The sequence below is a fragment of the Lutjanus erythropterus genome, chromosome 22, assembly GCF_056507025.1.
Source record: "Lutjanus erythropterus isolate fLutEry1 chromosome 22, fLutEry1.hap2, whole genome shotgun sequence".
Taxonomy (NCBI): domain Eukaryota; kingdom Metazoa; phylum Chordata; class Actinopteri; order Lutjaniformes; family Lutjanidae; genus Lutjanus; species Lutjanus erythropterus.
Genome location: NC_139338.1, coordinates 4,729,088 through 4,747,283, shown reverse-complemented (window position 1 = coordinate 4,747,283; position 18,196 = coordinate 4,729,088). Strand labels below are relative to the sequence as shown.

Sequence of the window (18,196 nt, the reverse complement as noted above, 5' to 3'; positions counted from 1 at the left end):
TCCAAAGCCTCCTTCTCCTGGGACATCTCATAGGTTTTCAAATGAATCTCCTCTTTCTGCTCCTGTTCTGTTTGGAGCCTTTTCTTTAGCTCCTGAATTTCATTTTGGAGGGATTCATTGTTTTGCTCCAAAGCCTCCTTCTCCTGGGACATCTCGCAGGTTTTCAAATGAATCTCCTCTTTCTGCTCCTGTTCTGTTTGGAGCCTTTTCTTTAGCTCTTGAATTTCATTTTGGAGGGATTCATTGTTTTGCTCCAAAGCCTCCTTCTCCTGGGACATCTCACAGGTTTTCAAATGAATCTCCTCTTTCTGCTCCTGTTCTGTTTGGAGCCTTTTCTTTAGCTCCTGAATTTCATTTTGGAGGGATTCATTGTTTTGCTCCAAAGCCTCCTTCTCCTGGGACAGTGCACTCTCTGTCTCAAAGGCTTTCAAATGAATCTCCTCTTTCTGCTCCTGTTCTGTTTGAAGCCTTTTCTTTAGCTCTTGAATTTCATTTTGGAGGGATTCATTGTTTTGCTCCAAAGCCTCCTTCTCCTGGGACATCTCGCAGGTTTTCAAATGAATCTCCTCTTTCTGCTCCTGTTCTGTTTGGAGCCTTTTCTTTAGCTCTTGAATTTCATTTTGGAGGGATTCATTGTTTTGCTCCAAAGCCTCCTTCTCCTGGGACATCTCACAGGTTTTCAAATGAATCTCCTCTTTCTGCTCCTGTTCTGTTTGGAGCATTTCCTTTAGCTCCTGAATTTCACATTGGAGGGATTGATTGTTTTGCTCCAAAGCCTCCTTCTCCTGGGACATCTCACGGGTTTTCAAATGAATCTCCTCTTTCTGCTCCTGTTCTGTTTGGAGCCTTTTCTTTAGCTCTTGAATTTCAGTTTGGAGGGATTCATTGTTTTGCTCCAAAGCCTCCTTCTCCTGGGACATCTCACAGGTTTTCAAATGAATCTCCTCTTTCTGCTCCTGTTCTGTTTGGAGCCTTTTCTTTAGCTCTTGAATTTCATTTTGGAGGGATTGATTGTTTTGCCCCAAAGCCGCCTTCTCCTGGGACAGTGCACTCTCTGTCTCAAAGGCTTTCAAACAGATCTCATCTTTCTGCTCCTGTTCTGTTTGAAGCATTTCCTTTAGCTCCTCAATTTCACATTGGAGGGATTGATTGTTTTGCTCCAAAGCCTCCTTCTCCTGGGACATCTCACAGGTTTTCAAATGAATCTCCTCTTTCTGCTCCTGTTCTGTTTGGAGCCTTTTCTTTAGCTCTTGAATTTCATTTTGGAGGGATTCATTGTTTTGCTCCAAAGCCTCCTTCTCCCAGAACATCTCATAGGTTTTCAAATGAATCTCCTCTTTCTGCTCCTGTTCTGTTTGAAGCCTTTTCTTTAGCTCTTGAATTTCAGTTTGGAGGGATTCATTGTTTTGCTCCAAAGCCTCCTTCTCCTGGGACATCTCACAGGTTTTCAAATGAATCTCCTCTTTCTGCTCCTGTTCTGTTTGAAGCCTTTTCTTTAGCTCTTGAATCTCATTTTGGAGGGATTGATTGTTTTGCCCCAAAGCCTCCTTCTCCTGGGACAGTACACTCTCCAACTCCCATGCTTTGAGATGAATCTCCTCTTTCTGCTCCTGTTCTGTTTGGAGCCTTTTCTTTAGCTCTTGAATTTCATTTTGGAGGAATTCATTGTTTTGCCCCAAAGCCTCCTTCCTCTCCTGGGACAGTGCATTATCCATCTCAAGAACTTGGACATGAGTCTCTTCTTTCTGCTCCTGTTCTCTTTGGAGCAATTTTTTTAGCTGTTGAATATCATTTTGGAGGGATTTATTTCTTTCCTCCAAAGTCTTCCTCTGTTGAGACACTTCACTTTGTAACTCACACACTTTCAATTTAACTTCCTCATTCTGGCCCATTTGGTACATGTTCTTTACCTCCTGAATGTCCTGTTGGAGGAATTGATTGCTTTGGCTTAAAATTTCGGTGTCCTCGGACAGCGCACCCACCATCTGAATGGCATGCATACACATTCTCTCTTTCTGCTCCTGTTCTGTTTGGAGCATTTTCTTTAGCTCTTGAATTTTGTGCTGGAGGGATTTGTTTTGACTTTGGTGGACGGCCTCCTGTTCCTTCTTTGCAATCATATCAGTATGAAGGACAGCATTCCTCTCCTTCAATTGACTGACCTCATCGACAAGTGATTGGTTTTTGTTGAAAGCTTCACGGCGAATCTCTGCTTTCTGTTCCTTTTCCATCTGGAGCATTTTCTCAAGCTCCTGAAGTTGACATTGTTGTTCAGTATTATTGTTTTCAGCAATGTTGTTGAAATCATTAACCCAGCCCCCCAAATTGTGGACGTCTTCCAATATTTTGTTCATACCCTGGATACACATCTCATTCATCTCCACCCGGCGGAAAGCCTTCCTCATCTTTTTCTTTCTCCGAGCACGTTTGGATGCACAAAAACAAGATTGGCTTTTCATGTCATCCTGGTTGTCCTCACTGAGAGCCCTGATTTGTTGGATTAGACATTCAATGTGTTGGGCCACCTTCTCAGTGGTTCTGCAGAGGTTATCATAAACTGCAACTATTTGTGCCATTTTTCTGTTTCCTATCACCTGTAGGTCAAAAAGCCTCTTTCTGCTGTAGGGTTACCAGAAGTTTAACGTTTGATACAACACCCCTATGAAATAAATAAATTATATGCCACGCCTCTTTTTAATAATAATAATAATGATAAAATAATAATTCAAGTAAATGTTGTTTGTCACAATAAAGCAAATACTTTGATAGGTAATGTAAGCTTCTCGAGTCCTTTTTATGTAATACAATCAAAGGACATAATAACAGATCATCAAATACATGAAGTCATCAAAGGAACAATGACGTCATATTGTCGCGCCGTCCAACGCTCTTTTTTTTTTTTTTTTATCTTTATTTAAAAAAGCAATGCAGTACAGTGCAACACAATACAATGTGAAGACAACCGCCAGGGGCTACAAACATTCAGGGGCTGGACCTCAGAACATTACACTACACAAATATATCGAAAAGAGCACACAAATCAAGAGTCTTAATGGCTTTCATATTAGTGGAATGTCTAATATTTTCAATATATTGTTTGACCTTATTGTCAAAGACAGAAATTTAGAGAAAATAAAATTTGGTATGAAGTTCCAGATTGAAAATTGGTTTTTGATGAATTGTTTAAACCCATTTATTCCGTCCGAGGCTCATTCCACACATTCTGTTGGATGATGTGACACTGCGCATGCGTCCAGGCTCACCAAGTAACAGTCGTTCTAGACGGCAACCTCAGATCCGCGAAAGATCTCGTGAGAATGGTCGTTTTAATCTCAAACCCTGATCGTTCCCGCAGCCAAAGCAAGCGTTTACTAGGTACAGTTTTGAACCACAGCGTAGTCAACTTCTAAAACATAGTTAGCTTGTACAATGTGCAGAATGAATAGACAAGACGTGCAAATCTCGCGAGTGTTTCGCAAATGAACGGTTTCCTTTCGAGACACGAGCACCATGAACATCAGGAGGAGAGAGGAGGATGGCGGAAGATGGCAGAGAGGAGTCATTGGGTACCGACGATGATTCAGAGCACACAGCTGCGGACGGCAGTAGCAGCCTGAACAACACGGTAAAAAAAGGTTTCTCCTCATTGTTTTAGTCGTTAAACTGCTCTTACCGGAGGCATGGCAGCTGGTAACGTTAGCTACATCGTGGCTTTCGATCGTTGGCCGACAGTTAAAGCTCAGGGTAGAGCTAGCATAGAATGTGCTCCAGACAAGCTAGCTAAATATGTGTCAAGTTGAAATACACGTTACTTTATTTAGGGAATATTTCAATCATTCATGTAAATTGTTTTCGTCATAATGTACTCAAATGTCGTGTATGAGTCAACTGTCAGTGTGCTGTTGTTTCCATTGCTAACGTTGGTTTGTCTTTTAAGTAATCTTTCAAAGTTGATAAGGACAGGTGTTAGCTAGAAGAATCAATGAGCAGACCGGTGTGAACAATAATGTAAACTAAATGTCTTGTAAAGAGTTTCATCATATGGAAAAAAAAGAAAGGAGGAAAAAAAGAAAGAAAGATTCTGTCAGTCATTTAAATGAGAAACCTTCTCAAAGTACTGAGTTAATATCTTAGTGTATGTTCACAGAAGCCATTTTGACATGAACCAGTAGTGTAAAAACATGTGTTACCAGTGATATTTTTAAGGTTCCATTAAGGATCCATTCCATTCAGGTCACACTGAGACAGGGTGCTACTATTCTCCTTGTTTGCTCACTGGAAAAGGTTTGCTACATTAAATGGAAGCAGCCCTTAAAGGGATAGTTCACCCAGAAATGAAAATTCATTCATTATCTACTTACTTTCATGCCGATTGGTTTAGTGTTTTAGTCCACAAAACACTGCTGAATATTTCCCAGGAAAACAGTGTTAAATAATCTCCCAAACAATGAATGGTGACCAGTTTTCAAGTGTAAAGAACACCTGAAAAAAGCATAAAATGCCCCCATACTACTCATCTGGAGTAATCCACATCTCAAGCCCTGGCATATCATTAACTTGAGTGCACGCATCCTCATGCAATACACACCCAGATTAGATGATGTGCATGTGAGCGTGGCTCCAAGCTAAGAATCTACAGTGAAGATTCAGGCTAAAAACATGGTGTAAATCATGTCTTTCAAGTCAACTTGGCATGTCAGGGCTCTAGGAGACTTTATTATTTTCTCTATTAATCAATTAGTTGTTTGGTACATGAAGTGTTAATCACCTTAAATAACTTGTTTTGTCCGCAACAGTCATTTCATTATATTGGCAGAAATGGGCTTCTATACATTTTTGTTAATGATACTGTAATGTGATGGTTCAGATGGTTGAAGAGGGCTCCACGCTCCTTCGCAGAATGGAGATCTGTGTCGCTGAGGCGGAGAAAAGGAGCGGCAAAAATGCAGTGAACATGCAGGAGACGTTCACTGTGTACCTCATTGAAACACGGTGAGAATAGCGCTGCCTCTGTCAGTCATTTGAAATGAAGTGGTGTTGGTCGAACTGAGATGTTCCGATATGCATTTATCTGCACTTCCTTGTTTTAACTCTGTTGCATGAATGTACTTCTGCTTTTGTCACTGTGCAAAAATAACTTAGCAAACAAACTTGTTAACTTGTACTGTGGCTTCATCTTTAAAGGCCAATGGATGCAGTCGCTGACGGCCGTAACCCAGCCCCTGACTCTCTGTGGAGGAGATACAGTGAATTTGAACTGCTGCGGAATTACTTAATAGTCACCTACCCCTACATCGTGGTCCCCCCTCTGCCTGAGAAGAGGGTGAGTGCAGTGTCTCTGCTTTCCAAACCCTGTTGACTCATACTCAAAGGATGCAGTGTAATGTCTAATATAATATCACAGCACAGGCCACCAAATGAATTCAGCGATGCACTTGAATCTAAATTCGTTGTTTAGAAAATCAGAGATAATCGATTACTCTATTAATCGTTGCAGCTCTAATCTGAATTCTGTGTTGTAAGACATTTGTGCCAGGTTACACACACTTAACCTACACATAGCTGCTACAACAGCCTGGTGATGTCTGACAGTAAAATCAAAATTATATGACAGCTGCAGCAATTAATTGATTATCAATCCATTGTTAAATTAATCACCAACTGTTTTGATAAACTGATTAATTGGTTTGTGTAATTATGTAAGAAAAAGAAGGCAAAATTCTTCTTAAATGTGTTCTTAAATGATTTTTTTCTGGTTGTCTTTGTATTGTTGGCAAAACAAGACGTGTGAGGATGTCCTCTTGGGCTTTGGAAAACACTGATCAACAGTTTTCACAATTTTCTGACATTTTACAGGCCGAACAACTAATAGATCAACTGAGAAAATAATCAACAATGAAAATAATCGTTAGCTGTAGCCCAAATTTATATAATTGAAATGGTATCAGCACCTCCCAGAATTTCCTACGGGTTGTTTATATTGTAGAGCAACACATATCACACTCAGTGTTGTGCTGTTGGACTGAATATCAGCACTAGGCGTGGGTAGTGAGGACCGGTAATGAATTGGTAGCGGTTTCTGATTGGTCAGTACCGGAGCATTGTTAAGCTCCTGGATAAATGGTGCTGCTGTCGATAATTATGTAATGTTAATTTGCTGTAAAGACCACAACTGTGGGGTGTTTTGTTCTACTTAGAATACAACTGCTGTGAAACAATCAGAAAATAACATTTTATTCCTCTGATCCAATGGACTTTCTCCCTACTCAGTCTGTACCCTGTGCACTGCATGCTCTCTCTCTGCCCCAGTGTGCTTCTCTACCACATCGACACAAACAAAACAAAGCTTCTTGTGTCACTATTTTGCAACATTATTTGCAGCCAGATGTCAAAGAAGGGGACACAACTCCTCTTACTTGCAGCTAGAAATAAGCAAAGCTAATTCCAGGCCAAGTCAGAGGTCTTGTAAAACGTGTTGTGGCTTCTCTCCAAGGCTTTCCAGCATTAACAGATGATTTACACATGCTAGGTGAGAGGTTCAACTGTGTGTATTACAACAAATGCACCGAAACATACAACTGATGAAAAACAGCCAAGCTTAAGGAAAGAAACGGCAGGGGAAACGTTGAATGCAGACAGTGTATGTTCTCTTGCATGCAGGCAGAGTTTGTGTGGCACAAGCTGTCAGCAGACAACATGGACCCAGACTTTGTGGAGCGCCGCAGGGTCGGCCTAGAGAACTTTCTGCTTCGTGTGGCATCACATCCAGTCCTCTCCAATGACAAGATCCTCTACCATTTCCTCACTGAGGTACGTACTGCAGCTCTGGGTCCAATCAGCAGTTCAGTCACTTATACTGTACATCAGTGGCTGATTGAATGACTCTTTTCACTGACTTGTGTTGCAGGAACACGGCTGGAAGGAAGTGGTCTATGAGACAGGATTTCAGGCAAAGGTAGTGGACTTTTGTGAAACTTCTGTCTCTTTATTCTTACAAAGATTTTCACAAAGCTTGACCACCTCCTGTTGCTCGTGTTGCAGGCAGATTCCAGGCTGAGAGCTCTCAGTGCCACCTTCAGGGTGAGAAGTCCAGATAAGTAAGTAGTGTGTCCTAAATACTCTGTAACAGGGACTCAGTTGTATTAAAAATGTTGTCAAAAGATACCATTAATGTCACAGTAATTCATCCCCAGTTATTAAAAGGGAGATTTTAAAGTTGAGTCAGTTAACTAAGATTGATAAAATGTTAGCAGAAGTGTCTGTAGGTAGATACATGTATCTTATATGTAGGGTTGCAGTTAATGGTTATTTTCATTATAGATCCATCTGTCAGTCTTTTTTTTTTTTTCTAAAAGTCAATGAGCTGTTTGGTCTAAAATCTCAGAAAAAAATGTTTAATGCTTTTCCTCAAAGCCAAAGTTTTCAGCTTACAGCCAAGGAGGACAAAAGAAACAAGAAAATATTCACATTTGAGAGGCTGAAATCAGAGAATTTGGACATTTGTTCTTAAAAAAAAAAAATACTCAGAACAATGAATTCATTATCAAAATGTTTAAATGTTAAAAGCTGACAACTGAGGCTGTTTTCTCACCTGTAGTTTGGTTTATTTTGGCCGGACCAAAAGAAAAAAAGAGACATTGTTGCGTTTTAGTCCCAGTCCAGTACGTGTTCACATTTACTTTTTAAATACGAACCAAGAGGAGGAAGCATGCAGTTTCACAGACTGACAGGTAAATCCTTGATTTGACAGTTTTGGTGATTGTCATCCTGCATCATTATTGCATCATCAGGACCCACGTGGGAAAATCTGCTTGTGGCTGACAGAAGTTTGCGTGGCACTTTAATACTTCAGCTGTGTGTATTTAAGCTCACAAAGAAACAACCAGCAAATTGTGGCATGTTATGAATAATGACAGAAATAGGATGAAAAGAAGGCAGAGAGACAGCACGCTGCAGCGCTGCGTCTGGCAACACAACTGTAGATCTTTATATATTGAATTTACAGAGGTTTTGAGAGGAGAAGAAAAGAATAAGAAGAAAGCATCGGGATTTTTGTTTTCCCCCGTTCAGACAGAGAGAGAGAAAGGGAGGGGGAGGCGGACAGCGCATCCGCCCTTCACCTGACTTTTTCGTGTGTGTCATACAGTGGTATTATTGTGGGATCGCTATCACACACTTTTTAATCAGACAAAACTCACAAAGTAGGATATAAGCACAGCAGTTTGAACAACTTCTGGCCTGTTAACCGGGGGAACAGGTGCACTTAGGTACTTGCCTCAATATAGTTCATGTCTTATCAATCATACGATCGCCCCCCTCAACACATTTAACCATCAACTGATGGATTTAACTTTTGAAGTCGTGCCAAAATCACATCTTCTATGATAAAATCCTGTTTGGTTCGTTTGCTTTCACATCACAAATGAACCGCACCAGAGTTCGCTTGGAACCACACCAAGACCCACCTTTTCAAGTGGACTCAGTCCGGTTCTTTGCTCCACACCAGGGTTCGATTGACAGCTTTCACACCAACCCAAACGAACCGCACCAAACAGGCAAACGGACCACGGTCCGTTTTAACCCGACCAAACAAGGCTGGTGTGAAAACACCTTAAATAATCGGTGCAGCTCTAGTTGTACTTGATTGTCCATTTGAAAAGCAACCAAACCCAAAAAACACTCACAAATCAACAAATGTCTGATATTTTTACTTGAAAAGATAAAGATAGAATAGTCAACAAGTTGTTGCAGTTTTACAAGTTAAAAGAAATTGATGAATGAATAAATACATGCAAACTTTCATAAAACTAGGTAGGCAAATGACATTTTAGTCACTGTCTTCTGTGTCTTTATTTTCTCTCACTCAGACGCTTCATGGAAATGAAACACTACAGTGATGAGCTGCAGTCTCACACGTCTCAGCTGCTTCGAGCACGAGCAGTAAGTCTCTCTTTCTAACTGTCTTTCTCTCTCTCACACACACACACACACACACACAAACTGAAGTCATGTTTTGTCGAAATCTTTTTAAAAATTGCTACTGAAAATATTTGAAATTATACTGTGCCTGATTTCAGGTAGATTATTTCTCATTTCACCAATTTAATTGTATTAATTCAGCCTTATTTTACTGTTTACTCACAAACTAGCTTTATCTGTTCACTTGGCTTTTTTTCCTTCAGTTCTCTTTTTCTCTCACACATGCACACATACAGTACTATACAGACTGTACCTGCACCTCGGTCTTTTACTGCACACACACACACACACACACACACACACACACACACAGACACACACACACACCTGAGCTGATCTGTTGACTTTATTTGTTAGCACCATGTTTTATAAAGTCACCCAAAAGACAGAACTTTGGATTTTCTTTTTCATCTGCGATTCCCTTTTCACAACAGTAGGTGTCACCCCAGTTCCTGCTTTTAAAGTAACTTGACCCCTTTCGATAGAAATAAAAAAAATCTCCTGACATCTGCTGGGCTCCTTAGAGTGATTTTTTTAAAATCTGCAGTTTTTACTGGTTGAAAACTTAGTGCCATGTATTTTCTGTGTGTCTTCTAGAGGGTTGCAGATCGACTTTACGGTGTTTACAAGGTCCATGGGAACTACGGAAGAGTATTCAGGTTTGACACCAAGCATGACAATGTTTCTGTGCATCACTGAAAATGGACCTCAATAGTTGATGAATGTGTTTTGTTTCCATTTTCTCTCATTTTTAAAACCACAGGTCTGTGGTGTGTACTGTAAAGGGCTGCTCAATCTGTATCGAATACACTGTACAAGGTTAATTTATTGATCATTTAACAGCACTGGTTTGTATAACAAAGTGTTAGTTGTAGTTCCCTTTATACTATTCACAAAAACATAAAAATATTTTCAATTTTATATAGAATATTCATTTAATATTTTGTATTTTATAGTATGGTAAAATTGTGCTGAAAATGTGCTTCTGGGACTGGAAGGTAGGCTGAGAGAAGGATAGATAGTTTCAACGTGGTCTATTTGTATGCTGCTGTGTGCAAGTAAACCTCCTGTGAATTGAACTGCACTCTGCTTCTGTTAAATCAGTCTCATCAACGTCAGCCCCTAATGAGGTTTGTGGTGCCTCACAGAGTAGTTTTTATTTTAGTTATTAATGAACTGTACAGCATAGTTAAATGTAACGGTAATACAGGCGAGGAAAACTCCACAACATTATTCAGTCCCAAAATTCAGCAGTATTTAAATGTGATTAATGTGTTAGTACAATAAATGTTTATAATGATTTCTACACTGCATATCCAGTATTGGAAAAGAAACCTCTGACATTTTCCATCCATCTTCAACTGCTTATCCAAAACGGGGTTGCGGAACCTCTGACATTTTTCAAGATAATATTTCCTGGAAAGTAGCAGGGTGTGTGTGGCAGACTCTCCTTGCTCATTTGTAAGTCTGTGTGTCTGTGTCTGTGTATTTGTCCATGTGGTGACTGCAGTGAGTGGAGCGCCATAGAGAAAGAGATGGGAGATGGACTGCAGAGCGCTGGTCATCATATGGATGCGTGAGTATTTCAGTGTGGTCTTGTCCCACAATGTTTTAGGTTGGGGGGATACGACATGATTTGTCCCAATTCTCAAGAATGAAAGTATGTTCAAGTGTGACTCATGTTTCATGTCTTCTGTGTGCAGATCAGTTAGCAGGTCAGATTGACCTAAAGTGTGCAGAACTAAATCAAAGTATCCTCCATCCTGTTAGCTTTGGTCTTTTTGCTCTCACACACATAAATTAGAAAACTCTATCTGTGGGGGAAGGGACATAGATAAAACACCCAGGTGCAGCTTTGTAATGAGTGCTTTTTTGGATTAAGCAGACAGAGTTGAAAGCATGTTTGCTACAGCGGCTTTTCACTCTTGAGAGTGTGGTGAGAGATGGCTCTATCCATTAAGACTGGATGTAACTTCACTTTTTGTTCTTTTGTTTTACGAAGGCATGAGCCTTGTTTGTAACAAAACAGCTGCTTCTTTTGAATTCACTTTGTTCCATACATTTCCCCAGCATTGTATGTTAAGACAGTTGTTTTTTGTCACGTCTGTAGATACGCTGCCTCAATAGATGATATTTTAGAAGAAGAGGAACATTATGCAGACCAAATCAAAGAATATCTCTTCTATGCTGAAGCTCTGAGGTAAGACCCGGTTTTAGTTATACATACATACATATTTATATGTAGGGGACTGTTCACCCCAAAATCAAAAATACATATTTTCACCTGACCTGTAGTTTTATAAATCCATCTAGATTTTTTTGGTGTGAGCTGCAGATTTTTTGGCCATAGAGATGTCTGATGTCTCTCCAATATAATGGGCTCAAAAGCACCAAAAAATATGTCTGAAAAATTAAAAACCAGTTTCTCTCCAAAAGAATATGACCTGGTCACTGAAAATAATCCACTTTCTTTCTTCAGTACAGTCTACCAGAACTACTTTAGAATGTGGAATCTTTCTAATAGAAAGAAAGTAAGGAAGAAAGTAAGTATGGTAGATTCTACATGAATCTGCTCACAACAAGGTCTATGGATTACCTTGTGTAACTTGGTCATGATTTTTTAAAATTGCACATTTAGATAAGCTCACAATGCTTGAATATAACACTGAAATATCACAACTTGCTATAGGAATTTTAAAAATATTTAAGTGATATAGCAAAGCATGTTATGTGGTTCCTGTTGTGTTTTAATGGATCCCATCTGTGTTCACTGGATATTGGCTCTTTTTTCTTCTGTCGTGCTGAAGGCTTGTGTCAGAGCAGATAATGATATTATGTCGTATGCTTTGCTTTGGCAGAGCAGTGTGCAGGAAACATGAGCTGACCCAGTTTGAGCTGGAGATGTCCTCTCAGGACCTCATCTCTAAGAAGCAGCAACGTGAGGAGCTGGCTACAGGGGTACACTACTCTCATATTATACCTAATCACTTTACTCTTCCTCTGTCTCTTATTCTTGAGCAGTTGATGGTCTTATTAGGTACAGAGTTTCTTTTAGAGTTGGGCGATATGTTAAAATTTTCCAAACGATCATTGTCAGCCCATCCATTGGCAATTGGTGATCTCTTCGTCCCCCTCCCACCTCCTCCCGTCCTCTCCAGTCTCAGCTGGGAGATGTGTACAAGTGGCACATTCACTATGTTACGCACGCTGTGTACATTCACTGCATCCAATACACAAAATAAACTCACAAAGTGTCTAGAAATTACATGTTCTCACACTTATTTTCCATTTTAAACAGAGAAGTACAACCGTACACCTTCTGAATTCAAGTTTCTCTCTTTTACTGAACTAAGATTCGATTAATTGGCTCCTTAACTCCCCAGAAAACACACTTAATTCAAAGTCGACAGAAAAAACATGAAAAACTCACCAAAACCCTCTTTGTTAGTCTGTCCACTCTTCCAACAATCACCAGCTCTGGTTTGGTCAAAATAAATCCTTAATTCACCGTATTAAAGCCCATCGTGGATAGACGATATATCCGTCTAATTGTGCAACTCTAGTTTCGTTATTACAAAAAAAATGAGTACTGCAGTCTGCAGAGTACAGCATTCAATAATGAACTTAATACATGAGTTTATAAAGCTTGTCCTTGTTGCCTCCCTCTTGGGGGGCTTATTGTGGGGTGTCTTTCTCTGCTTCTGATGGTCTCATGTTATTTTGAACCATTAACCAATGGCAGAGTTGCTCCCGCCTCTGACATACTCATTCCAAGGGTAGGGATAACCTCTACTCTACATCCTGTTACTGTTATTCTATTCTGCAAGATGTTATTTTGTTCTGCACACTGCTAATTTCATCATTAGTTTGGCAATTTTGTGTGTAGCAGAGGAAACAACAAGGTCCAGCTGCACGTTCCTCAGTGGTCACTGTGTTCTTGCTCTCAAAATTTGGCAACAGTTTCACAAACATACCCCTTCATAACCCTAATAGGCTTCACTGCTCTAGTATGAGGATTATAGTGATTATGGGTTCATGGGTTCCTTGCTGCAGTTGAAACTGGGAGGGTCATAAAATACACTACAGTGAAGGCTGATTTTGTCATGTCAAACCATGGTGACAGTTTCCAAACTGATGTAGTTTTCTTTGTGCACATCTCCCTTAGATCGTGCGGACGTTCTCCTTCAAAGGCATGACCAACAAGCTTTTTGGCCAAGAGGCACCTGAGCAGAGAGAGGCCAGACTGAAGCTGCTGGAGGAGCTGATAGCAGAGGGCGAAGAGACGGTCAAGGAGAAAACGGTCGAGTGCGAGTGAGTCATGGACACTACTTAATGCTGGCAGACTGTGTGGGAAAGGGTAACTTCAGTATTTTTCTAGGGCTGCAACTAACGATTATTTTCATATTTGATTAATCAGTTGATTTTTTTCCTGGATTAATCGATGAATAGTTGCTTCTTTTAAAATGTGAGACAGTGGTGAAAAATGTCAGTCAGTGTTTGTCAAAGCCTAGGATGTCATCCGCAGAAGTCTTCTTTAACTCACAACTTACAGATATTCAGTTTACTGTCACAGACTGCTACAATTTGATGATAAAACAGTTTGTGATGCAACTTGATGTATCAGAATTTTAAGCTCAGGGGGTGCCGGTCAGATTGTATCCATCTGCAGCTGCTCATGTTCAGCCATCCTCACTTAAACTGAAGAAGTAGCTGAGTTTAGAAGTGAGCGATGTGCATGTGACATATAGAGGTGTAAATCTTTTTTCTTTTTTCACCAGTGTCTCTGTCCAAAAGTCATGACCTGATTGCTCAAGATAAACTGTCCCTTTAACGGTAGCCATCAACAGGATCCACATGATTTCACTCAAAGTATTACAATTCAACCTTTCTTTACTTGGTCATGACATTTTCTTGGTTAATGACACATTTTGCTCTTCTCTTGTCCTTTTGTCATCACATCTCAAACATCCGCCACCTGACCTCCTCCTTCAACTCCTCCACACATATATATCCTGTTGTGATGTGGATATATCATCAACATTCTCAGAACACAGGAAGAGATTTCAACCCTCCTCCAGGCTAAACTGTTTTATAATGTCTTTACTTGTATTCAGTTTCCCAACAACATTGTAATATCATGGTGGATGTACAGTGTAACACACATCTATTCATACTAGAAAAAGGCATAAGCATCACATGAGTTTCCCTGACAGAGCAGAATATCACGTCCTGTGCTGATTTGAAGTCTGTGTGGACAAAAAAAAGTAGTTTTTTTTCTAAACGTATTATACATGCTCAAATATACTTGCTGAAAACACAAAAACACTGAGAACTATGCAGTACTGGATTGTGGAGTTAGACCATTCAACTGTTGTTCATGATTTCTGTGTTCAGGATATTTTGGGCGGAGCTGAAACATGTCTCCGTCCGCCAATATTATATAAACCCCACACACAGCCAGAAGAACAACACCACCTCCCTCTCCCTTCACCTTCCCTAATGATCATTTCTGAACATACCTTCAGCGACTCTCTCAGTCCAAATCAGCCCAGCAGTTCACTTCAGTTCCAACAACCCGACACAGAAGGAAAAAGCCATCCTATCACCGTCCTCTGGCTCTGGTGTCTGGACATGTCTAATAAAGCTGCTCAATGGAGCGTCCATGTTTCAGGGTGTTTTTCAGGTCATAGTGGTGTTTGACACTGAGACAGTGGAGTGGACACGCCCCCAGTGATTGAGAGCAAAGAAACCTGCTCATTTTTTCATGATTTTTAGGCCTTAATTTTATATATTTACTTACATTTTTTTAATCATTCAAATTTGGCTGGGTGGTTAATAACGCATTTCAGAACACACAGTTATTGTTGCTTGACAGTCTTAAAAGATAAATCTTGACCAGTTTTGTGTGTGGTTTATTTACGATCCGTTTGACTGCAGAGAGCATGTTGAAAAGGCGTGGGTGGACATGCAGCGCTTTAAAGAGCAGAAAGACAAAGATCTGCGAGAGGCGCTCATCAACTATGCCGTCATGCAAATCAGCATGTGCAAAAAGGTACAGAGGAGCACATCTGAGTGTTACAGGATGACTGTAGTGGTCACATTCATGATAAATGTGTTTCTAATTCTTCTCTCTCCCTGCAGGGGATACAAGTGTGGAGCAATGCCAAAGAATGTTTCCTCAAGATGTAAGACTGAAGCCATATTCAGAGCATGACGCTCAGCTGTGGATGCTGGGAAATGATGCCAATGTCTTCAAACAACTACAGAAAAGTAACACAATTAGGAGTGCAACTAACATGATTTTCATTATCGATTAATCTTTAGATTTTTTACTTGATTAATCGATTAGTTGTTCAGTCCAGAAAGTGGTGAAAATTATTGATCTGTGTTCCCTAAAGCCCAAGATGACGTCCTCAGATCAGTCTTGTTTTGTCCACAATCCAAAGATAATTTACTTTACTGTCAAAGAGGAGTAAATAAACCAGAAAATGTTCACATTTAATAAGGAGAAATCAGAAATTTTGGACATTTTTTTTTCTGAAAAATGAATCAAAATGATTGATCAGTTATAATAGTTGGCTATTAATCAAGTAATTGTTGCAGTTATATATAGATATAATGTAATTTTAATACAAAATGTGTTTATATGCAACTCATTTTCATTAGTGATCTACATTCACCGCTCATGGGATTAGTGAACTGATTTTGACAACTTCTGAGTGTGGTGGTTGAAAGATGTTGGCATTTATCAATCAGGGAAAGACACCATTCCTATGATATGTCAGGTTGTATTATGGGAAGTGTAGTGTGATTTTGGAGGTTGACCCATACAACGGATTAAAAGCCAGTTGCTGCAGTGATTTTAACCTTTCTTTTTAATGTTTTGTATCCTCTAAGTCGTGCAACTTTATGGAAGTGCAATACTAAATTCCTGGAGATTACTGGGAGTGCGTTCACACACAATATGTACTGTAATAGTTACTTAAAGGGAGGAGATGTATCATATTTGTCCTCAGTCTAAATCAAAGGGAACTGAACTACAGGTGTGAAAGAAAGGTGAGCTGCCTAAACAGAATTAAAAAGATATCTAAAGCACACTATAGCGCTTAACAGCATCTAATCATGCCCCAAATGCTAGGAGTAGATATTACAGTGAAAAGACATTAAATTATGATTTTAAAAAAAACATGAGGTCATTGCTTACATTCATGCTTTAAGTGAGTCAGACACGGTGAAGAGGAAGTCCAGGGTGAGAGTAAGCTGCACATCAGATTGATGATTTTTAGCCGAAGATGATTTTATGAGAGATTTTAAATTGAATTTAACTGTATTTTTTTTTTTTTTGATTGAAACTATTTATCTTTTCCATGTGTTATTTAAGTAACATTTTATTTCCTGTTGTCGAGGCTTGCCAGCAATAAGCTTTGTGAGTGTTTTGTCCTTACCATTTTATGTTTTAAAATTTTAATGCTCAGTTTGGATGTAGCTCTTGTTTGTTCTATTTATTTGAATAAAAATGTGTCACACCACTGCCTGTATTTAGTTTTTATTTATATTGGAGTACATCAAAACAGCCCCTCATAGTGTTTTCATATTGTATATCACATTATTGGATTGTTACCAGCTCGTCAAGGTGGAGCTCATTTTAACCACTTCATATATGTTGAAAATCCATCTTATCAAGTCTTAAAAGTCATTTTTTTCCCCTTAAAATATGTTTTTTAAAAAAGGAAAAAAGGCTAGTTTAATCCATACATCCAGTTAATGTCTATTAAATATTAAAGTAGCAGAAAATACTTAAGTACAAGTACAAGTAGTCTACAACATGACTACATGACTAAATGTACTCTGGTGATAGAAAAGCTCCACTAGAATTTGTTGGCTGAAATGTGGCTGGTCCCCAGTGGTGGAAAGTAACTAAGTATATTTACTCAGTTACTGTACCTAAGTATAATTTTGAGGCATTTGTCCTTGAGCACTTCTTGAATATTTCCATTGTATGCTACTTTTAGGGTGACCAGGTGAACCACCTTATGTGTGACTGCACAGCATTTTTACCCCATCCCACCGTCCTGCATGTTGAGATCATGTCCTGCATTTTGATTGGCTCTAGTTCTCTTAGTTCAGACCATTAAGATGCTTTTCTAAAATTGGGGCTTTTATCTGATTACTGTGAAGAATATAGGGAAGGCTGTCAAGTGCAGGTTCATCTGTCAATGTCTAGGCTACCTTACACCCTGCAGGGAAAATCATAAGACCTCTTTGTTCAACATTTCGTTTGTTGGGGTGTGGTCGCCCTAACTACTTTATACTTGTACTTCACTACATTACAGATTTCAGATACAACACACAGGTGAGCAGGTCATTATTGCAAAATAAACCCGAACAGGGCAGTACAAGATCTGGATAACCCATAAGATACAATATGGTACGACACGATACAATATATGATATGATATAATAAAATAATCCTTTATTAGTCCCACGACGGGCAAAGTGGGTAGCAAAATAGAAATAGTATCAATAAAGAACAATAATTAATGAATAAGTAAGCAAGCAGTATTGTTGTGGAAAATAATAATAATAATAATAATAATAATAACTTTATTTGTATAGCACTTTTCATACAAAAGGAATTGTAGCACAAAGTGCTTTACAATCATAGCTAAGAGAATTCCACAAACGGGGGGCATAGTAATAAAAAGATGCCTCACCGTATGTTTTAGTTTTAACTTTGGGCACTGTTAAAAGGCCACTTCCAGAAGACCTGAGGGCTCTGCTGGGTTCATAGGGTAAAAGCAAGTTAGATAAATAAGAAGGGGCAAGACCGTTAAGAGCTTTATAAACCAATAAAAGAATTTTAAAATCAATTCTAAAACGTAATTTGCCTCCCTTGCTCTTAGAGGGATGTAGTATTCCCATCTTCTTACATGGGTGAACACATGGTATATGTCAGGCCCGGTCATAGGTCATTGACCTGAACAGGCATTCTAGCAATTAATCAGGTACTTCTCCCTGCCCGGCCACAGCCTACAGCTGTACAAATAAGAGAGCAGTGCATCCAACAGATCCTCTAACTCTGGCCCCAAGGTCACAGCTTATCTAGCAGACAAACTGTCTCCACATTCTACAACAGAACGCAGTACGTGAGCAAGGGTAACGGATAATGTGATTTAAGAGCAACAAGGTATGCATAGCTGTTTGGGTTGGGTTGGCA

General features: G+C 39.5%; 1 protein-coding gene across 2 annotated transcripts; it reads left to right on the top strand.

Annotated features, from left to right (window-relative positions):
* Positions 1-3,187: 3,187 nt before the first annotated feature.
* On the top strand, positions 3,188-16,510 carry LOC146306506 (sorting nexin-4-like). 2 transcript variants are annotated; one of them, XM_084711272.1, is made up of 14 exons: positions 3,229-3,625; positions 4,868-4,992; positions 5,185-5,323; positions 6,661-6,810; positions 6,908-6,955; positions 7,042-7,097; positions 8,868-8,940; positions 9,577-9,638; positions 10,490-10,555; positions 11,090-11,179; positions 11,838-11,937; positions 13,145-13,290; positions 14,917-15,031; positions 15,121-16,510. In XM_084711272.1, the coding sequence occupies exons 1-14, from the start codon at positions 3,536-3,538 to the stop codon at positions 15,166-15,168; spliced, it is 1,308 nt and encodes a 435-aa protein (XP_084567398.1). In that variant the 5' UTR covers positions 3,229-3,535; the 3' UTR covers positions 15,169-16,510. The 2 variants fall into 2 exon arrangements, with proteins under 2 accessions (XP_084567399.1, XP_084567398.1); XM_084711273.1 differs by lacking the exon at positions 14,917-15,031 and having other exon boundaries at positions 3,188-3,625.
* Positions 16,511-18,196: the final 1,686 nt, after the last annotated feature.

Excerpts from the sequence above, each read along its gene's own strand:
- LOC146306506 (XM_084711272.1), top strand. The coding sequence starts at position 3,536 with ATGGCGGAAGATGGCAGAGAGGAGTCATTGGGTACCGACGATGATTCA. Across the intron at positions 7,098-8,867 it reads AGGGTGAGAAGTCCAGATAA|ACGCTTCATGGAAATGAAAC; the intron begins GTAAGTAGTGTG and ends TCTCTCACTCAG. Across the intron at positions 10,556-11,089 it reads GCTGGTCATCATATGGATGC|ATACGCTGCCTCAATAGATG; the intron begins GTGAGTATTTCA and ends TCACGTCTGTAG.